The sequence below is a fragment of the Drosophila biarmipes genome, chromosome 3R, assembly GCF_025231255.1.
Source record: "Drosophila biarmipes strain raj3 chromosome 3R, RU_DBia_V1.1, whole genome shotgun sequence".
NCBI lineage: Eukaryota > Metazoa > Arthropoda > Insecta > Diptera > Drosophilidae > Drosophila > Drosophila biarmipes.
Genome location: NC_066616.1, coordinates 28008335 through 28028621, shown reverse-complemented (window position 1 = coordinate 28028621; position 20287 = coordinate 28008335). Strand labels below are relative to the sequence as shown.

At 43.4% G+C, this 20287-nt stretch overlaps 1 protein-coding gene across 2 annotated transcripts; it reads right to left on the bottom strand.

Moving 5' to 3' along the window:
- Positions 1 to 350: 350 nt before the first annotated feature.
- On the bottom strand, positions 351 to 19739 carry LOC108024527 (3-hydroxy-3-methylglutaryl-coenzyme A reductase). 2 transcript variants are annotated; one of them, XM_017094492.3, is made up of 6 exons: positions 19137 to 19739; positions 4001 to 4451; positions 3600 to 3687; positions 2725 to 3300; positions 1042 to 2664; positions 351 to 588 (listed from the first exon to the last, which is right to left on the bottom strand). In XM_017094492.3, exons 2-6 carry the CDS (start codon positions 4401 to 4403, stop codon positions 516 to 518), a joined length of 2763 nt encoding a protein of 920 aa, XP_016949981.1. In that variant the 5' UTR covers positions 4404 to 4451; positions 19137 to 19739; the 3' UTR covers positions 351 to 515. The 2 variants fall into 2 exon arrangements, with proteins under 2 accessions (XP_016949981.1, XP_050745052.1); XM_050889095.1 differs by lacking the exon at positions 19137 to 19739 and adding an exon at positions 4545 to 4863.
- Positions 19740 to 20287: the final 548 nt, after the last annotated feature.

The window sequence follows — 20287 nt, the reverse complement described above, 5'->3', positions numbered from 1 at the left end:
GTTAAAAACGAAAACAGAAATTAAGATATCGATATCGATCGTACTCGCTCTAATTAAACGTTTTAATTTAGTCACTATACAAACCCTATGTACTACTTTTCGCTTAGGAAATACTTTTTACAAGTTCAGCGCTTGCACTAGTCCTGGTCATAGCTCCACTGACTGGCACCTGGAGGGGATTCCAGCGGCTCCTAACTCAGTATTCAGTTATATAGGTAGAAAAAAATAGCGTTATGACGAAACGTACAATCTAAGTGGAAGTATCAGCAACAGCGGATGCAGATCACATCCCGTCGTCCCACGCTCACAGCATGCGGCTTGGAAGGAATCGCCGATCTGGAGGAGGCTGCTGTTCGGTTCCTTGGCCAGGCCAATCAGGTTATTTATCAAGCAATTCGTGAAACATTCAACTACAAGGTAACACCTAAAGAAATGAGTTGCAACGCCTGGCCTGCCCGGTAAGAGACTCTCTATGTACAAAAGGGTAGAAGGCGGCGCCCCTGCAGCGCCCGATCTTAGCTGATGGTGCTGCAGCTGGACACGGTCACGTTGAGGGGATTGTTGGCGCTGCTCACGGCGATAGAGGAGCTGCAAGGAAAGAACAGAGTTTTACATTTTTTAGTTTCAATGGTTATTATTATCATTAGTAAGGTTAGTCTGAAGAATAACTACATTTGCACCCATTTCATATCGTATTGTTGTATTTTTTCTCAAAATCTTTTGAATTACTAGTAACTGGAAAGCTACATATATGAAATTTATGAATACAAAACAGCCTCTTTTAATAAAAAATAAATTTAAATTTCAGTACTTTTTTGTTTAAAAATGAATATTGTTATAAATGTTTTGAAAAGCATACCGGAATATGTATAAAACAGTAGATGTTTTAGAATAGTTCCGAAAATGTATGAAATCTTTTTTATTTAACAAATATAAAAACTTGAAACAAAATAGTTGCCGCAAACCCCACTGTTTTAATTTTAACATCTTCAAAAGATATTAATATCGCAATTTTGTGTATCCCCAAGAATTTAAACTCACCGATTGTGACGCATGTGACTCTTGACTAGATCGCTGTTGACCAGCGCCGCCATCAGGCTCAGTTCACCGGCCATGACCGTGGCGCAGACGATCTGGGCCAGCTTCTTGGCATTGTCTCCTGGCCGGGTGGCATGTGCTCCGCGAACGCCGAGCATTTCCAGGCAGGCGCTCTGGCCGGGCAGACCGGTGCCTCCGCCCACGGTGCCCACCTCCAGCGAGGGCATTGTGCAGGTCATGTACAGGTCTTCGCTGTTCTCCACCCAACACTCCATGGCCGTGGAGCAGTTGCTCGAGGTGACGTTCTGGGCGGGATCCTGCCCCGTGGCCAGGAAGACGGCGGTGACCATGTTGGCGGCATGGGCATTGTTGCCACCAATACTGCCGGCCATGGCGCTGCCTCCCATATTCTTCAGCTTGTTGCACTCCACCAGTGTCTTCGCATCCGTCTTCAGCACGGAGCGCAGTGTGGCCGCCGAAATGGTGCACTCGGTGACCACCCGCTTGCCACGTCCCTTGATCCAGTTGATGGCAGCCGGTTTCTTGTCACAGCAGAAGTTCCCACTCAGCGAGATGATCTGCATATCCGGGAACTGGCGCTTGATGCGGCGCAGGGCCATCTCGGCGCCCTTGGACACCATGTTCATGCCCATGGCGTCGCCAGTGATGGCCACAAAGCGAATGTACAGCTGCGGTCCATCCATGGCAATGTGGCAATCCTTCAGGCGACCAAATCGTGACGTGGAATCGAACTCCGTCTTCACCAGCTGGTAGTTAACTTCGTTTTCTATCCAGGACTTCGCCTCAGCTGCACGGGCAACACTGGGGAATCTTACACACGGTGCCCGGGTCATGCCCACATCCTCCACGACAGATCGAACACCACGAACGGAGAGCGCCTTGCAGCCACGATTCGTGGATGCCACCAGAGCTCCCTCGGTGGTGGCCATAGGCACATAGTACGTCTCTCCGTCCAGCAGCAGTGGGCCGGCATATCCCACAGGAATGGGCACGTAACCCAGGACGTTTTCGCAGCAGGCGTTGAGCACACGGCGGTAGTCAAAGTGTTCATAAGGCAAGACATCCAGCCGGCCCACCGGCATCTTGGCGCGACTGGCAATGATCTGTCGGCGGATTCGCACGCCCCTCTCGGGGTCGTCCAGCACGGACTCGATCTTGTAGAGCGGACAGTGAGGGCCTCCAGCGTGGACAATGGACACGATCTCCTCGTCACTCAAAGACGAGGGTCCACTGCCATCCTCAGTGGAGTTCAGGATATCTAGGCATTCCTGGAGAGGACGAGGTGGCCTGACAGGACCCACCAGTCGATGGCGCAGCGGAAGTAGCTCCGTTTGTGTCGAAGCATTGACTGAACTCTGCTCCTCAATGGTGAACAGTGGTGTACGGACTGCAGCTGGAGCTGCACTGACCTCCGCCAGCTTTTTCTGCCCATCCTGCTCCTCCTCAATGGGCGTGGTTTGTGAGGCCTTGGCGGCGATGGCCACTGGACCCGATGGACGCAGCTGATCCGGCAGGGGATCGCGATTGTCGAAGCAAATAAACTTCACCACCAAGGCGATGAGAACGATGGAGATTACTATGTGATCGGCACTCATGGTGAGCCACCTGGAGAAAAGAAGGCATGTTAATTGGTATACTCATGGGGTATCATATTTTGAAACCTACTTGATGATGATGTCGGTGATCTCACCGGATTCAGTACGATTGTTGCTCACATTCAGGCTGAGAGTGGGTGACAGAGTCTTGTCCACGGAGTCGTAATCGCTGCCGGAGAAGGCCACGCGGCTGTAGATGTGCACGGCCATCAGGCCGGTGGTCATGATCAGCTTGACGCGCTGCAGCACCGGATTGGCCTTCTGCTCCTCCTCGGTGAGGGATTTGAGGAGCAGCGAACCCTTCGCCTTCTCCCGCACCACGGACATGTCGACGCCGGAACGGGAAAGGTCAAAGATCAGCGACAGGCAGGCGGGGTAGAAGGTCATGAAGACCACATAGTTGACCAGCACCGAGAGCACGGCGAACATGCAGAGCACCTCTAGGCGTTGGACTCCTGACAGAGTGCCCACTCCCACCAGCAGTACCTCCACAATGGTGTCCAGCGAAATGGCGGGTCCCAAGAGCTCTAGCCCCCGGGCAATGTTCTGAGTCACCTCCGCCTGGTTGCTACCCGAAAGGGCTAGCTGGGCCAGTCGGCCAGAGTTGGACAGGTCGATGACCAGCAGCAGGAAGAACAGGGCGTCCCTGAAAGTAGGAAAAAAGCGAGGTTAATTGTAAATCTAATTAGCATATACTTTATGAACTACACTATTTGCGTAAAAAACCTATAAATATATTTTCCATTGAATGAAATTGAAGTGAATGACATCAATAAACAACCTAAATTTAAAATGTGCTTAGCAGTAAATAATACAAATAAATTAATTTAGGTTAAAAGAAGTTCTTCTTAAGTTCAACTTCCATAAGAAAGTATTTTATAAACTAAGTTCTAAGACACTTTTGCAAAGCCTACAAATCGAAAATATCACTCGTAAGTTACTCACTTTAGTTCGGAGATGTCGCTGCCCAGGAACTTGATGATGGCCGTCGTGAAGATGAAGCTGGAGAAGACCGTGAAGAGGCCGGCGATGCCTGAAAGAGAGGGAGCGATGAGTCGGCGGCTTTAGTGGACGGAGGTCGAATCGTTTAGAGCGCACGTGAGAAATGCCAGGGAGCTTTGGGTAGCCACTAGCTTCTGCGGCTACCTGCTGCCTGCCCCACCTCTAAAATATTGGCCAAACATTCCAGTCTTGTGTGGTTTGCGTTTTTCCCAGCTTTTTTTGTTTTTTGGGGAGCAGAAGCCCCTAGTTCGGGGTGGGGACAAACAATGGCATCGTAGGTTCTAACCACTTTGGTCAACACACGTGCCCCGCCGGAGTGATGTAATTCCATCATCCGTACTCACCCAGCACATATTTAGAGCCCAGGCGATGGAGGCTGCAGAACTGGTAGTAGCAGTACAGCACGGCGGTGCAGCGGACGATGGTCATCAGGATGACGTCGGCGGCATTGTACTCGGCCTCCAGGCCATCGCAGGATTGGCTCCACCCGTGGCAGGGCCTGTGCCGGCTGGAGGTGGCCGATCCTCCGCCCACAGTGGGTGGTGGCATTGCTGCTCCTCCAGATCCACTAGCTCCTGCCGTGGCCGCCGCTGAGGCTGTGGCCGTTCCCAGGCCACTGCTCGCATCCAGGGTGTTGTTCTTGTCCACCGTCAGCATGCAGGCCGTGATGGTCAGCAGGGCCACGATGACCTCCCAGGGATGCGAGGCGCAGAACTCGCCGTGGGCGCGAAACAAACGTCCAATCATGGCTGCGGCGCGTCCGAATCCCGTCCAGATCTGGCCAATCTTGGCTGGCTGTGGAGAAGAAGGAAAATCTGGTCAATATATACACATTTCTGCCTGTCAGATAGCACACTGCTCAGTTCTCAAAGGGTTTTCATCAATTACCGAGAGAGCGGTCACCCTTTAATGTTCTTTTTCTTCTTTTTTTTGCACCCCCAAGGACACTTAGGGCCAGGATGCGGGCTAGGGCAGTCAACTTTTGTGGGCTACATAATCAAGGAGGCAGCTGAAGGGAATGGAATGAAGGGAAATTACGAGTTAACTATATCAACAGGGGAAAAACATATCGATTTAGCTGTTGACACATTCACAGGCCCGCAGGCTCAGGCGATAAAGGGGAAAAAAGAAGGAAACGGAGAAACACGTTATTACACTAAGCGGATTTGAACGGGCTGCGTGTCCTTGAGCCCCGGCACGCCTCAGTCCCCCACCCTCCATGATAAGTCCCCCATGCTCCTCCTGACCAGGCGTTGCAAATCCATGATTGATAGTTTAAGCCGGGCCAAGTTCCGCATGCCGGCAGAGTTCGCGGCCGGTTTAATTAAGCCATTGGCCAGTCTCACCGGACGATCGCTCGCCCACCACGTGCCCGGCATAAGAAATGGCCAGCTCCGAGCTATCCATCCATCCTGATGCTACTGCTATCCCCCAGTTAGACAACGCGCCATAAATATTCAAAGAGTCCCGCCTCAACGCTGCGCCGGCGCACAGTCTCGCTTTTTATCTGGCTGCCATAAACAATGTTTTCCATTTTGTTGTAAAGTAAAAAATAAAAAAAGGGAAGATAAAATAAACAAATAAATATGCTAAATAAATCAAATGCCACTTTGGCACGCCAAGCGGCGATGTCGGATTCCGGGGATTTACGAGTGCGAGTGCGACTGCGACACCGAGAGGACCAGCTTCAAAGTGGCTGAGCATTGTGTAATCCGAGGCCTTGGGGGTCATAAACCATCCCCAGCACTCAGGCAACAGGCATCCTTTAAGATCTTTATGGGATGCACTGGCAGGAATTCGTTTCCCTAAAGGAACTCAAGAGGCATTCATTGGGTCTCAAAAAAGGGGGATTTTGAGAGGGTTTTAATTATATATGAAAAAAGATTCTTTTATAAGGGAAACTGGGTCTTGAAAGTCAGAAATTTAATATATTTTGCATTATACTATTAAAGCTGAATCAAAGGCCTATTTGGCATATTTTGAGTTATGATCAGTGCATTTAATCTAGAAATTTATTGATTTATAGATCAAATTCAACTATTTAATAATATAATTTTTTTATGAACTAAGATTGATTTTTAGAAACTTATTTTTGAGGGAAAACAGATCTTAAGATCTAATATTTGGGTAATTAAAGAGAATTTTAGTTGACTGATATATTCATTCCTCAAAAATATTATGTTTTAAAATTAACGAAGAAGAAACTAGAATTTCAATAATATATTGTTCGTACGAAGGCCTCAATTTTACTTGAAAAACTTTCCAAAGAACCGACAACATCCATTGCCTAGAAATTTCCATTAGAAAGTGCATCAATTGCTTTCCTTTTTCCCCAAAATTCTCCTCTAAAGTCAAGGCATTCGGCCTTAGCTGAAAGATCATCGCCATCATTTTTATTGACTCAAAATGTACACGTCCAATGGGCATTGGGAGCTACTGAAGCGCGATCGTTAAAAGTGCGAGGCATAAACAGTTCCCTCAATATACAAAACAAAAAGTTTATGTTTCTTTTACTCATTTGCCTGTGGCTAAAATGGAAGGCCTGCGAATGCCCGGCAATTGTCGGGGTTATTTTTGGTAGGTGTTTTATGGCCAAAACCGAAGGAGGGGCCTCCTCCCAGTGGCCAAAGGCCAGGGCTGAGAGTGGGAGTAGATCAAGATCATGTTCGGGTACATGTGTTCGGCGCAGATGTGGAGTACAAAGCTATCTTCGTTTGTTTGTCTAAGCGAAAATCGCAAGGGGATTTTAAGTGAGCGCCAATTCCAGGGAAGGGTCTCCATTTACTGCGAAAAATTTGTGAGCTTGCGATTGACGTTCAAAGAAATAAATTAAATATTCAAATATTGTCTCAAGTGTGACATTTTGGGTTTTCTTTCGGGTATACTGAAGTCGTAAAGAAGGCTTTCTTAAGCCTAATAAGCCTATGGGCTCAAATTCCAGAAAGCACTTACATTTAAAGTGTCAAAATCTTTCGTAAAAACAATCTTTTAACAAAAACCATAAATACTACTTATAAAAGGAAGCCATTGATAAATATTTAGACCTCTCTGGCTTGATATCTATAAGACTTTCCTGTTTTTCTGTTCCAATTTCTCCAATTTCCTGCCTTCAATCTCATTGAACACAATTGAAGCGATGATTACGGCAGAGTTGAAGTCAAAATGGAATTCGCACTAGAACAAAGCCCTCAAAAGATGTTGTGGTATTCCCCCATTGCGCTTGTTTGCTATCAAAGGTCCATCAAACGGGTGTGAAAAACACGAGAGGAACCGACTCCACCTCTGATCTCTGCGAGAAATCCCATATATAGGGCGGGTGTGACGTAAATTCAGAGCTGGAATTGCCAAAGTCCAGCCAGAAATTAGACAAATTTTTCATTTTCATTCAAATGTTTATTTTCGGTCGCTGTTTTACAACAGAAGGAGCGGGCAACAACAATTAACGAGGGCGCCGCTAATATCTGTTGAATGGCGAAATGTTTAAATTTAGCCTCCAGAGCAGCAGGAAAAAGCCACTAAAAATCTGGAGAAGTAGAAGAAAACCGATTTGTTTTTGTATATTTTTGTTTTGGGCGGGGTGGAAACAAGGACGGTAGACCTTTTCATTCGGCAACAAACGCCCCGGCGAGAGTGTGTGCGCAAAAGTATCTGTGCGGCTGCATTGTTTTGCATACTTTTCGTTTACATTTGAAAGCACTCGGCGAACGGATGTTGCGGCCGACCTCAACCTTATGGCCGCACAACACAATCGTGGGGGAAGAGATTTCGCCCGAGGAATAACTATAAAAATAAGTACATGTATTTCAAAGCGGCAAGAAAACTTGTGGGTCCCAGCGAGGAGCAGGCGGTTCAACAAAGCAGCTTAGGTAAACACATAAAGTAGAACCGAAGTAGCGAAAAAAGAAAGCAGCAAAGGCTTCCAGAAAGTCATCTTAAGATAATATTAATCTCCCCAAGAACGGTGGGTGACATCAGTAATCTAGGAATAATATGATGTCATGTGTTCCTTAAAAATAAAAAATAATATATTTCTGATTAGTCACATAAAATATATGTTCTGTATTCATAATTTTTGGGTCCCAGAAAGAAACACCAACATAATAACAATCTCTTCAAATTTTAACACCTATATCTCTCCGAGTTCTGAACTTGAATAAGGGAATACCTATAATGATATATGCAATATGGAAAAAATGTACAACTACCAAATATTATATTTCAGATAAGAGAGTGAACCCATACTATATTTGATTTGATATTTAAAATGATGTCTTCAATGATGATTTATGTTACAAGTAATATAACATATTTTTGAATATAATCCAAGTATCATTCTCCCACATTTTAATTATTACTAAGCATATAGTGAAATTACGTCTTTGTTTTATCACTAAATGGGTTCTACTAAGTCATAATTTACGAGTCTTATACAAGCACAATTTATTCCAATTGCGAATAAAGTTGTCCAACTGTGGAGTGGGGTAATTCTTTATAATTAGCTTTCAAGAGACATCAGCCTCGGGAGAAATTCTTCAGGGGCCCCCATCGAAATGACGGGGGTAAAACCCAAGTGGCATTTTTTATCCGGGGACCTAATAAAACCAAAAATTCTGCGAAAATATCGGGCGACGCGTGCAGCATTTGCATTTCCCAAATTGAAATGGCGGCCCCTCCACCGCCCATGCCAATTAATATTCCCAATGGGTGTGCGTTCAATTGTCGGGTATCCAGAAATCTGAGAAATGGCCAGATCGCGATGCGTCACTATCTGTCTTGGTCCTCCTTTTTTTGGGGAGTGGGTGAATGGGTTTTCCGGGAATCTTTGGCACCCAGCATGTTTATTTATGGCCACGGAAATTTTCCATATAATTTGGCATTGTTTTTGCACTAATTTTCTGGTAATTAGCACACCAGAATTTAGCACAACACTGCTAAAATTTAAATCACTAGAAAGTCCTGATCGAATTAAGTTTGAGCTTAAGAGTTTCACCGCAAAGAAATACTTTAAAGAAAGTACTTCTAAGTATTTCCGAATTGTTGCACGGTAAACTCTTATTTTGTTGCATGAAATTTGAAAAAATATATTTCCGATAGCCATTCAGATTTTCTTCGATTTATTTACGACCGCTGCGCCTTGAAGCTGGCCCCATGCAAATTATTGCAATTAGCGCCTCTGATTTGTGATTGTTTGTTGTTATTTTGGTTTTTTGATTTGTTCGACATGAGTAGAAATTTGGACTTTGATTTATAGAAATTCAGTTTCGACACTGCCGTGTGTGGGAATGTATACCTACCCCAAAAATCTCGTACTTTCCCAAGGCATTCAGTCGGCCGCGATATTGGATAATAAATTCCCACAATTTGTTTATTATTTGTGTTGAAGCAAAAGGGCAATTAAAATCTGCCCAGGAAAACACAGAAAATTCGGCAAACTTCCCGAGTATAATTTCCAGCGAAGTGGAAAGCCAAAACCATCGGGGACAATATGATGTATGATAATGAATGTGATAACAAATGAGACAACGAGGCAGAAAATTACACATTGCCGGGCAGGTTCCATCCCCTACTTTGTTTTTTTTGGGAGGGGGACGCTCGGCATGGCCCTGCATTAATTTATCCAATTAATATTTAGGAGCTTCGACGGCATTTTATGGATTAAGTTATTTGCTTTCACTTATATAACAGCGGTGCTTTTTTTATTGGCATAAATACGCCTTGAAACTAATAATTTTTTACAGCCAGCCGTGGAAGAGAATAAGTATTGGCCATTTTTATGGATTTTGGTTGGCCAGAAATCGTTTTGTCATTTTGGATTTAAAAATACTTGTGTGACACGTGTCTGAAAAATCACAGCCAAAGAAAATTATACATTCATTTTCTAATAATATTTTTTTTAATATTTATGTAAATTTTATTGGATTTACAAATATTTTTAGTTAAATATATGAAACTTTATATATCTTTAAAAGCCTTTAGTTCTAAATAAAGACTTAGCAAGTTCCCACTGTAGAGTCTAGAATTGATTGCCTCAGGAACCGGATGGATGTATCTTTTCTGCGTAGCCGTCGTGTCTGCAAATCTTCAATCTTGCAACTTGTTTGCCGCCTCCTTTCTCCACAAATCTTCGGCCGCAGTGCCATAAAGACTGTGAGTCATGTGGCCACTTGTTCTACTTCTTTTTCGATCAGAACTAGAAGGCAGTGCTAATGGCAGTTGGCAAAGATAGTGACTCATCCGGCTGGGCCAAACTATACATTTGGCGTGGGATTGGGGGCAACTCATTACCTGCTGCTGATGTTGCAAGATTGATAGGGCACAAATAGATCCGAAAAAGGGGCTAAGCGGGATTGATGGGCCAGCGTTGGGGAAGGTGGCCCCATTCGCCTCGATTAGATAGGGAAAACAAGGTCAAAGCCAATATTAAAATGGATACAATATGACCGAGATCGCACTTTGATATTGACGTTGTTATTTCAGCCATTTTATTCGCTGTTGATGGTGGCTCTTTCCTGCCAAATTCTTATCAGCTCTGGCCAATCTATGGAATGGCCGCCCCCAGATATTCACTAAAAGCCAAATCAAGTCGAAAGCCATCACAAACACTTGCCACGTAGATTAATGCAGACATTAGACGATAAGCGGGGCCAAAAACATTTTACATACAATTTTGGTGGAGAAAAAAGAGAAAAGAAATAAATCTGAAACAATTTTCAAAGCTTTTTCTCGCTTTGCTGCAGTTTTGTGTAATTTACAAGTTGCCAAACAAAAAGTAAAAGTTGTCGCGTGAGGCACAAATAAATAAATTAATAAAACGACTCACTCGAACGGCGATGAGAAGAAAAAACAGTTTTACTTTCTACCAAAAATGCGAATGTTGCTAATTTGTATGCAAGCGAGGAGGGCTAAAACAACAACAAAAATTCCAAAAGAAGCTGAAAAACAGTTGTGTTTTTTGGGCTAAACAACGGGGAAGTTGAACAAAGTAAAACCCACAGGCCCTGCACATCAAAAGATTTTTTGTACTGCCAGGGAAAACTTTTTCAAACTGCCGGATTTTAAATTAAAAGTTGGTACACCAAATAAAAGTTTAGGCTTGAACACCAAGGCAAATACATCTTCTTGGGCATTTGGGTTTTTACGATGCTCCGACTGACATGTGTCAATAGATTATGTTAATCAGGTGCTCCAGCACCGCGATATCATCACCCCGTCCTCTTGGCCATCGCCTGACATTGACCCACTTAACGCTTGGTCCATCGATTCGCGTCGACCAAAGAGACCAAAGAGCTACCAAAAAACCGAAAACGCTTTGAGGAAAAAACCGGAACCATTCGCAATGAAATAGAAAGTTTTTTTTTTGGGTTTTATAGCCGTCATTGGTTTAACAGAGGAAGAAAACGCGGGCTTGAAGTTGGTCTCATAAAGTTTAGAAATCTTAATAAAAAGCTTGATAGAATTTAATGGAGAAACTGTCTTTATAGTTAATTTATCAAAAACTTTAAAGTGTAGAGAATCTATTTATAAATAAAATATATAATAATGCACTAGCTTATGAATGGAGTCGTTATACTACTTATTTTAAATACTTTATGTTAATATTAATGTAAGATAAGCGCAGAGATAATATTTTTTTATCAACTTGTAAATTTAAAGTATACCCATCTAAACAGACTTAGGTATTTTTAATAGATACATACTTTAAATTCTATAGAGTAGCAAGGCAACCTTATGAAAACTATTCCAAAATTATTTATAAAAACATATAAGTTCATATTCACTATTGTATTAAAATTGAGGCAATTAAGCCGCCTGATTGCCTCGTCCTTAGGCTGAAGTCGTTAAATAACACTCCATTCCCAGCCCTGAATACAAAAATTCTGTTCTGGGAACTCGCTGCCTGTTGGCTTCCAATAAAAGGGGAAATGTATTCCTTATTCATATTCAATTCATGCAAATTTCGTATTCCTGGAAACCTTAGACAGCCTCGTTCCGAGTATCTCATCTGCATCTCTCGGTTGGTTAATCGGCATTTTCGGTGTCGGCACGTGCAGGCCAACTACTTGGCATTGCAATGCGTTAAATCGGTTGCATATATTATAAATAATACTAAGTATTTCAGTGCCGGCGGCCAGCTAATTGGTGAAGCCCGCCGCCGCCGTCGTAGTCGCGATCCGGTTAATTGCCCATTAACATGACTGCGCCTGCCTCCGCAACTTAAGGCACAAAAAAGAAAAAAAAAACACCAACCTTTGTTAACAAATTAAGCAATCCGAGCTATTATTAAATAAACCATAATTGAAATGCGCCGCCGTAGGCTAAGTTTTGGCCAAGGTTTTGTTTGTTTTTCAACCTGCGCTGCCGATGCGTCGCATCCCCGGTGAATCAGTGGCTGTCCGTCTGAGACTGCGATTCGCAATCACGCTAAGTAAGGCTGCCTTCATGCTCGGTTTGCCATTTGGCCAAAACCAACAAAAGTGGCTGAAAACATGGCAGTTCTAAGCGCAGCACAGGGCAACCCGCATCATCATCGTGTCGCGACTGCACACACATCGTCATTAGCATTAGGTCCTATCTGAATCGGAATCGGAGTCCGTATCCGAATCGGTATTATCATCATCACGGTGTGCTTATCACGCCTGTTGGCGCCTGTCATCTGCCACATAAGCGCTCGTAAAGTGGCCAACTTTGGTTGGCTGCCTCCGAGTTCTGGCAGCTTGTTGCAAATTTGAATTTTAATCGGGGGAAGGGCGAAAAAAAAAGGAAAAAGGCATTTTTATCGCCGCTCCGCCGGTTCTCTGATGTTTGCCGGATGCAATTTCAATTTCCAATCACAGTCATATTACACGGCTTCATGGATTACATGCTGGGCTGGTGGGGGGGTGGGGAGCACACAGCCTCCCACTCATTTCCCCTTCATTTCCCGCCTCCTGATGCCTTTTTCTGGCTTAAACAGAAATTGATTTGAGTTCGCTGTGTGCGCCGTGCCATGCGGGTAGCTCGAGGAGTTCCCGGTCCTATCGATCCTATAAAGCCCATTCCCGGTGCACCCTACTTTATTATCAGTCCTTCAGTATCTAAATTAATTTTCCAAAGTTTTTCCCTGATGAAGTCACTTTGATTTAGGCGAAATCAAAAGTTCCCCTAAGTGATTCACTACTATAAATTAAGATCATTTCCCACGAACTGACATTGATGATCTGATAAACAGCAAATAGATCTCTTAAGAGCCAGTCATCTTAGCAGGGAAAGTGTGAGAAATTGGTTTTTTGGGGAATAAATAAGTAAGGTTAACGGAAACCCAAACGTGTAATAATTTATTGTTTCGTGACGAGAAACATGTGTAGTATTTATTGGCCCATGGGAAAACAATTTCTTGCTATTTCAATTTTATTTACGATCCCACTAATTGCCCGAAAAATATTCATTCAATAATAAATGTGGTTGCAATACGTGAAGCGAAATATAATGAAAAAAACAGTGTTTTTAATATCCAAAACAAACACTTTGGCCAAAAATTTAGAAAATATTTAAGTACTTGCACGTTTCTATTTATATTCAATATATATGATTAAATTCTTGTGCACTCCTCAGAACTATTTCCTCACTGGGAACCAATCAAACAAATAAATGCCCAGGATTAGCACAATATCAACATGGGTGAAGCGAATATTCCATTCCCATAATAAGACAGATAATAAGACAACCAAAGGGAATTAATACAATTTGTCAGATTTGCAAGGAAAAGAGACCAATCTTGTTTAATTTTAGCTTAGCACACATCATTAATCTATAAGTCCCGTCTTGTGGCCGATAAACCATTTATAATCTGATTAATGGCCCAGCCAGCCGCATGTGTACTGGCAAACATTTTTGTTTTTACAACCTTATCTGCGGAAAATGCGCCTCGGCCGGAGCTTCCCCCACCTGTCAATATGTCCAGCGATTTGCCAGCGAATGTGGCGCATTATGGGGAGGAATTAATTAAACCAAGGCGCTCGAAAAGAATGTTACAAATTGCACAAATATTTTCCTGCTCGCTGTGCCCTCGCCAATAATGGCCGATGCTGACTTTGAAGTTTGATTATATACCCCGTGTGAGGGTCATCGAATGTCTTTCGCTAGCCGCAGAACGAACAGCGAACAACTGACAATCAACAAACAAGCGGCGAGTGTAGATTAAACACTGCAATATTTGCCAGACCTTTTGGTAAGAGGCCATTCATTCGCCCGCCGCCCAGTAGTAGTTGCCTCAGAGCCGAGAGTTTGTCAAACAAGGGGCGGGCGAGCATAGAATAAGTCGCTTCGGTTAGTGTAATTACGGGCGTTTTATTGGATGGGCCCGGGGCTCGAAGTGCTTCTGCATTGCTCAAATATTTGGTCCGCCTGCAACGTCGTTGCCTAAGGTTTGTTTGGCCGGCGTAGGCAAACAGCGTGCCCAGCCATGGGTGGCGACAATAAAAATCACGACACAAACAACAGCGGCAAAACAACTAAGCTGCGGGCTCGACACAGCAAGAAATTAATAATAATTGCTGTTATTAATTTGAAAGTGTATAATTATGATACTACATCATAGGTTTTAACACCACAGATGGTTAATAATCGATTATTTACGGTGGGAACAGGCTGTCATGCATAAAAGAAGTGCTCCTTTTGACGTTCTTATCAACCTGGTTTGACTTAAGAACTGTTTCTTTATCGGTATGGAGTGTACATCTTGGTAATAAGGGTAAGACGGAAGAATATTATTTTAAAAAGGGAACTAAAATCTGTTTATTTATCGGAATAGCACCGTTTTCATAGATTTAGGTGTTGTTATAATACCATTTTAAGGTTCAATTTTCGGCTTAGAGACATTTCTTCATCTATTATTCTTATGCCTATCTCAAATATCATATCCCATTTTATCATTTATTATTATAAATCTATATTAGGTATCATTATAAACATATCTCAAATACCATATCGAAATATACGTAGTACTATCTTACTTTAGAGACATTTTATCACCCATTTATGGGCTGTACCCCCTCATTTTTGGCAGTGCAGTGGCCACATAAGCATAAGGCAAACAGCATGTGACATAGACAAGTTGGTTGCAATTGCATCCGCCCCGAACTTGGCCGGTTGGTAACTCGATTATGCCATAAACCAAAATACGCAGAGGCAGCGCGTTTTTCTGGCGTTACGCTTCGTTTCGAATGGTATTGGTAGTTCGAGTATTGCGTCGTCGTCGTCGTCGTCGTCTGGCACTCGCTGCCATTAAGAGTCATCAGCATTCAAGGCGGTCAACTGCGATTTCGGAGTGCCAATTGCCTGGTGCTCGCTCGGCTTGGCCAGTTTTACGTGCCCGTCGAAACGAGTTGAGGGGCCAGGCCAAGAAGGCGAAAACCCACAAAAGCCGAAGCCTCAGCTTCAATTGCAGCTGGAGGACTGGCTAAAAGATCAAAACGGTTTACTTGCTGGCACTCCTGAACCCTGAACATGAAAATGTTGACAGGTTTTTCTTCTTTGGCGACCCCATTTTGCAACAACAACAAACCCAGAAATAAAAAGAAAAGTTGTGGCCCCCCCGTCAGTTTGATCGAAGAGTTATGCAAAACTCAGCTGGGTTCCAGCTTCTTCCTCGTGTAAGACCGCTCTTTGGCCAATAGCCATAAACTTGAACCCAGTTTCGTTATGATGAAATCTCCCTAATGAATGGCCAATTAATAAATGCCGTAAGCAAGATCTATTTGAGATTGTTCAAAAGCCAATTTGCTGCAATCAATGTGGCGGGGTAATGGAACGTTTGGAGCACCAACCATATATCTAAGTTCTTTTAAAGTTCAACTTTTAATTGGTTTGTTAACCGAAGAGCCAGGCTGGTGCCTCGGCCTCTCATTAGCCTGGCTTGCTGCAACATCTTTGGCCCCGCGTTTGTTTGCTTCTTTTGGGCTCTAATGCGGGCCCAATAAACATAAACTTTGATATGTTTATGCCAGAAGTGCGTGCTGCTGGCCCCTGAGATGCTGCTGGCTGGCTTGTTTGTATTTGCATGCGGTTGGTCCGTCGGTCGGTCGGCATTGTTTGCATTTGTGCTTGAGCCGGAGATATTTGCATTTCAAAGTGAGTCCATGGCGAAGCTCGGGGGCCCTGAGCCCCGGACTAATTCGAGCCGATTGAACATCGATTTTATAGCTGTGGCCCCAGTTTTTTCTTCGCTACGACCAGGCCCAGCCGCAACAAAGGGTTCGCATCTGGCCTTCGCTGGAAGTTGGCCTAAAGCGGCGGAAATGTGTAGCCATCAATGCAATGCGGATTGGATGGCGATGGCGGTGGCTTTGCAATAGCGCTTGAAGGTGATCGGAACCAGAAAAAAGGCAACGACGGTTTCCAAAGTCATGCTCTCAATTCCAGATATCAAAGGGTTGGCAGATGTGAAATAGAAATACCTCAAAAAGCAAAGACTACACCAGGGGAAAAATGTGATATCTTTGAAGGAATGGCAACGAAGTAATCGAAACACAATAAATAAATCATGAGAAATATTTACTACTATTTTATTATAAATTACATAAAATATATGTAGTTTTCTTTGGAAAATGTATCTAATTATGTCAAGATATCTTAGTTTTTATTTTAGCCATTGTATTATAAAGCCACGAATGAAACCATGTAAAACTGTTTAAATTTTTAACACAATAATATTAAATATTTCTTATAAATTTATGATTTTTTTTGATGATTTTGTTGCCATTTTTTATATAAAGGGGTCGCCTTATATAGGCTGCAATAAGTTTTCTTGATACTAGATACTTTATGATTTATAGAGGTATTTTATCAAAAGATTGTATTTTCCCAATAAACCTTAGAAACCTATTTTTTCTGCATTTCTATTATTATAAAAAAATATTTTAAAAAACCCCAGAAAACTATTTCTCCGACTTCACTCATCGCCCAACTATTTGGCATCGCAATTTGCCAGAAACACAACAATTATGCTTGCCATCATGATGATGATGAAATTGCAGGCTGAAAATCGCGCACGCGTTTTGCATGCGACTTGGCGCGCGTTTGGCTAATCGCGCAATCTTTGGACGGGCGGACGGACGCACGTACGGAGGCGGCACATGACCAATTTCTGTTGGCAACGCGCAGAGCGACAGGAGGAAGGGAGACGGGGCAGAGAGAGGCCACAAGAGGAAGCAAGAGGCAGATATACAGGCCCACCTAGCGTACTGCGCATGCGTGCGGTTTTAAACGCGTGCAAGTCGCGCGCTTTTGCAGGTGGCGGAGAAAGTTACCAGCATTGAAACCACTTTTTTTCGGTCCGCCGCTGCCCGCCCATTGTTGCCGCTGCCGCTGCCCAAACTACATTGCCTTACATACATTCATGCTTAAAAAAATATAAAAAAGAAAAGAAACCCGAGAGAGTAAAACGCCAGGCCGCAGAGCCAAAGAAGAAGCGCGCCCAGCGTTAAATGAAAATAAATTATTGTTCGAAAACCAAAACGAAGTTGGGCCAAGCCACAGGCCCGCAGCGGTGAGAGCAAAAGTTATGAAATCGCCACCAATGGAATCCCAAGTCGAATTCGTATCAATGAGGCAACAGTGGCGGTCAAAAAAATAGCAGGGCTTAAAGGGGTTAGGGTGTCATTCTCTGAAGATTTAATAAAAAAATATATGGTGTGATGAACTAGGATTTTATAGCTTTATGAATAGTCTCTATAAGGAGTAGATCCAAAAAAGAAAGCATACTTATTAAAAAAAAACTTTTTTAGGATCCCTAACTTTTTGATTAAAAACTTTTTCGCCTAACCAGATCAATCATTTTAACAATCTCCAATGAAGGAATCCTATATCAATATCTAATGAAGAAATGTATACTTCTCAATAATACTATATGTGTACCTATATGATATCATAAAAAATATAATATAATATACTTATGTTTTGGTATACTACAAAGGGGCATAGGAGAATTCCAAGCCATCAGCGTTGGAGTACCAGATGAAATACATGAATGAACCCCTCTGAATGAAGACCCAATTAAATATTGACATTGAGGAGAGTGCACCGCGCAGCGGAATGCTATAATTTCGATCTCGGCTGTCTGCGCCAGAGCTCGATGTTGGCTTGGCACCAAAATCGAATATGAATATACAAGAAACCGAAACCGAAACCGAAGCCGCAGCCGCCTCAACTCTTTCGCAACTCTTGGCGCCCGCGGCAACTGGATTGGCTTGTAATTGAATAATATTTCTACTCGACTGGCCACATAACGAGCGGCGGGCGCGGCTAGGGGAAAAAAGTGCAGAAACACAAAAATAAGGAAGCGGCAATGCACTTGACAAAGCTGCTTCACTTGTTGTTGCGGCGGTTTTATGGTTTATGCCTTTTTGTTTTTTCTTCATATATATTTTTTTTGGATTGCTGTAGCCACTGCATCGGCGGCGACTGTGTGGCATTTTTCACTTTTGCTTTTAATAGCCAGATGCTGTCTGCCGCCTGAGACGACGGAGCTGAAGATGAAGTCGTCATCCGACAGCGTTTTTTCGGAATTTGTTTGGGATTTTTGAAATTGCCGCTCTTCACCGTAACCGTAATACGCCTTCAGCCGGTTTTCGGGCACGCACATTTATCCATCAGTAGCTGTATCTGTAGCGCACGGATTGTGTATCTGGGCGCCTGTCGCTGCCAGATGTCGCCCATTTCGATTTTGGTGAATTGGTAAACTGGGAAACAGGCCAAGGAAATCAACTGGCGGCGAGAAAGTAGTGGTACTTTCTTTCTACCAAAACGCACAGACGCGTCAGGAAATGAGAAACACGTTGACAGCGCAACAGGATGTGCCCGAAAACTCCTGCTGACTGGGCTCAAGTGGTTTTTTCTTGGCAAATAATATGTCATCTGTAAGTAATTCAGTTAAGAGCGAAAGGGATTTCATTTGGAAAGATGGAGGTTTATAATTTCATTTTTCTAAAGTTATTGTAGAGAACAATCTAAAGCCATGGTAAATATCCTAAACAATTTTAATAGATTTTTAAGTTTGTATTTTTTTGGAAATCTTAAAATTCAAGAATGTTTAAGTTATCATAACATTGTATTATCTCATAACCTTTCTGTTGCTCCCAGCTATTTACCCACTCTGTTATCAACCCGAAAGTGATAATGTTTCCTTTACTACACCCAACTCCCGTGCTCGAGTGGCTTTTGCTTTTCAAAGAGAAAGTTGTCCCACTGCAGGCCAAGAACTTTTAATAGACGGCGACGTGGTGCCAGTGAAATGATAAGATTGGGGAGACGGAGACCCAATTGCATAACTGGCGCACTAACCAAATAGTGGGTGGCTTGATTGCGATCGCCCATGGGCCATGGTCTACACCACGATCGGATCCAACGCCTGGGCCTGCCAATCAGAAGGCCAAGCTGCTGCGAAGAGGGGCACAACGCAATCGGTTAGCCCCCGAGCATCGAAAATAGCAACCAGAAACTAACCTTGCTTTGGCGGCGAGGGATCGGTGTGTCGATCGCTTGGTGACTGGCTGGCTGGCAAACGGTTGACACGCGCGGCCTAATCCACAAAAGAAATGCTAATGGGGATCGCTACTGTCTCGGAGTTCCAGTTGGAGAGGTCGTGGGCATTAACTAGTTCTGCGCGAGCTGTCGACTTTCTGCGAGCAAATCCACATAGTTTCTTGCACGCCGCGTTGTTTGGCTTACATTTATATAACCACTAATTGCGGCACTTTCGTGGGCGAATTCCGATTTCTACTTTATTTGGCCAACAAATTGCTAAAAATGCGAAAAACACACGGAAACTCTCTGTATTGTTGTTGTTGTTGCTGCAGGGCGCACACTCGAGTTGTTGTAGTCGGACTATTGGCAGTGCGTTGGTGTTGTGGCCCGGTGTGGCGTTCGACGTTCTCGCGGTTCGGAACAACTGGCTGGCTGGCTGCGCGACGACTCTCTGCCAAGTGCAGTCCTGGCGTCCGGAGTTATAAACTATTTCGCTGCGGGCCTCGAGACCAATTGAATCTATCTTTTCTTCCGCGTACACAACTTCACGGGCTGAACAGCTGTTCGGTGAGTGTGACCAGACGGCGGAGTGACCAGCCAGGGGTTGCGATAAAAATCCAGGGTCCAAAATAGGTGTGGAAACACTGACGGAGCAAGCCTTCCGCTCCAATTTGAAATTTTCTGTTTATTTCTAATTTTTAAATTAATTGTAAATATATTTGTGTATTGCTAACAATGGATGGCTTACTCTGTACTATTGGCTTCTGGTATGTGATTGATTTTGTTATAAATTATTACCAACATATGGCAAAACATATTAGTAGAGAACAGAAAATGTAATATAACTTGCCTTATTAAAAAACAAAATGCCATGTTTAAAAACAGTAACCGACTGAATAAAGTGTTTTAACAACATTCCTTAAAACGAAAAAATTTTTTAAACAAGAAGAAAAAGTTTAAAAATAATTATTGAGAACATCAGTTTTTAATATAATAGATTTACCACTTTAAAGCTGCGCTAACTAAAATATGAAAATATAAATTTCATTCATGAGCCGGAAACATTTAAGCGAACGGTCACACAACCGGGCTGTCAATTTGACAGCTATGTATGTTGGCGCCAATTGGGT

What these genes read in the sequence shown, in the direction of transcription:
- LOC108024527 (XM_017094492.3), bottom strand. Translation starts at nt 4,403, where the DNA reads ATGATTGGACGTTTGTTTCGCGCCCACGGCGAGTTCTGCGCCTCGCAT. An exon ending in AGCGACATCTCCGAACTAAA is followed by an intron (nt 3,301 to 3,599) that starts GTGAGTAACTTA and finishes TCCTACTTTCAG; the next exon opens with GGACGCCCTGTTCTTCCTGC. An exon ending in AGTCACATGCGTCACAATCG is followed by an intron (nt 589 to 1,041) that starts GTGAGTTTAAAT and finishes CTTTCCTTGCAG; the next exon opens with CTCCTCTATCGCCGTGAGCA.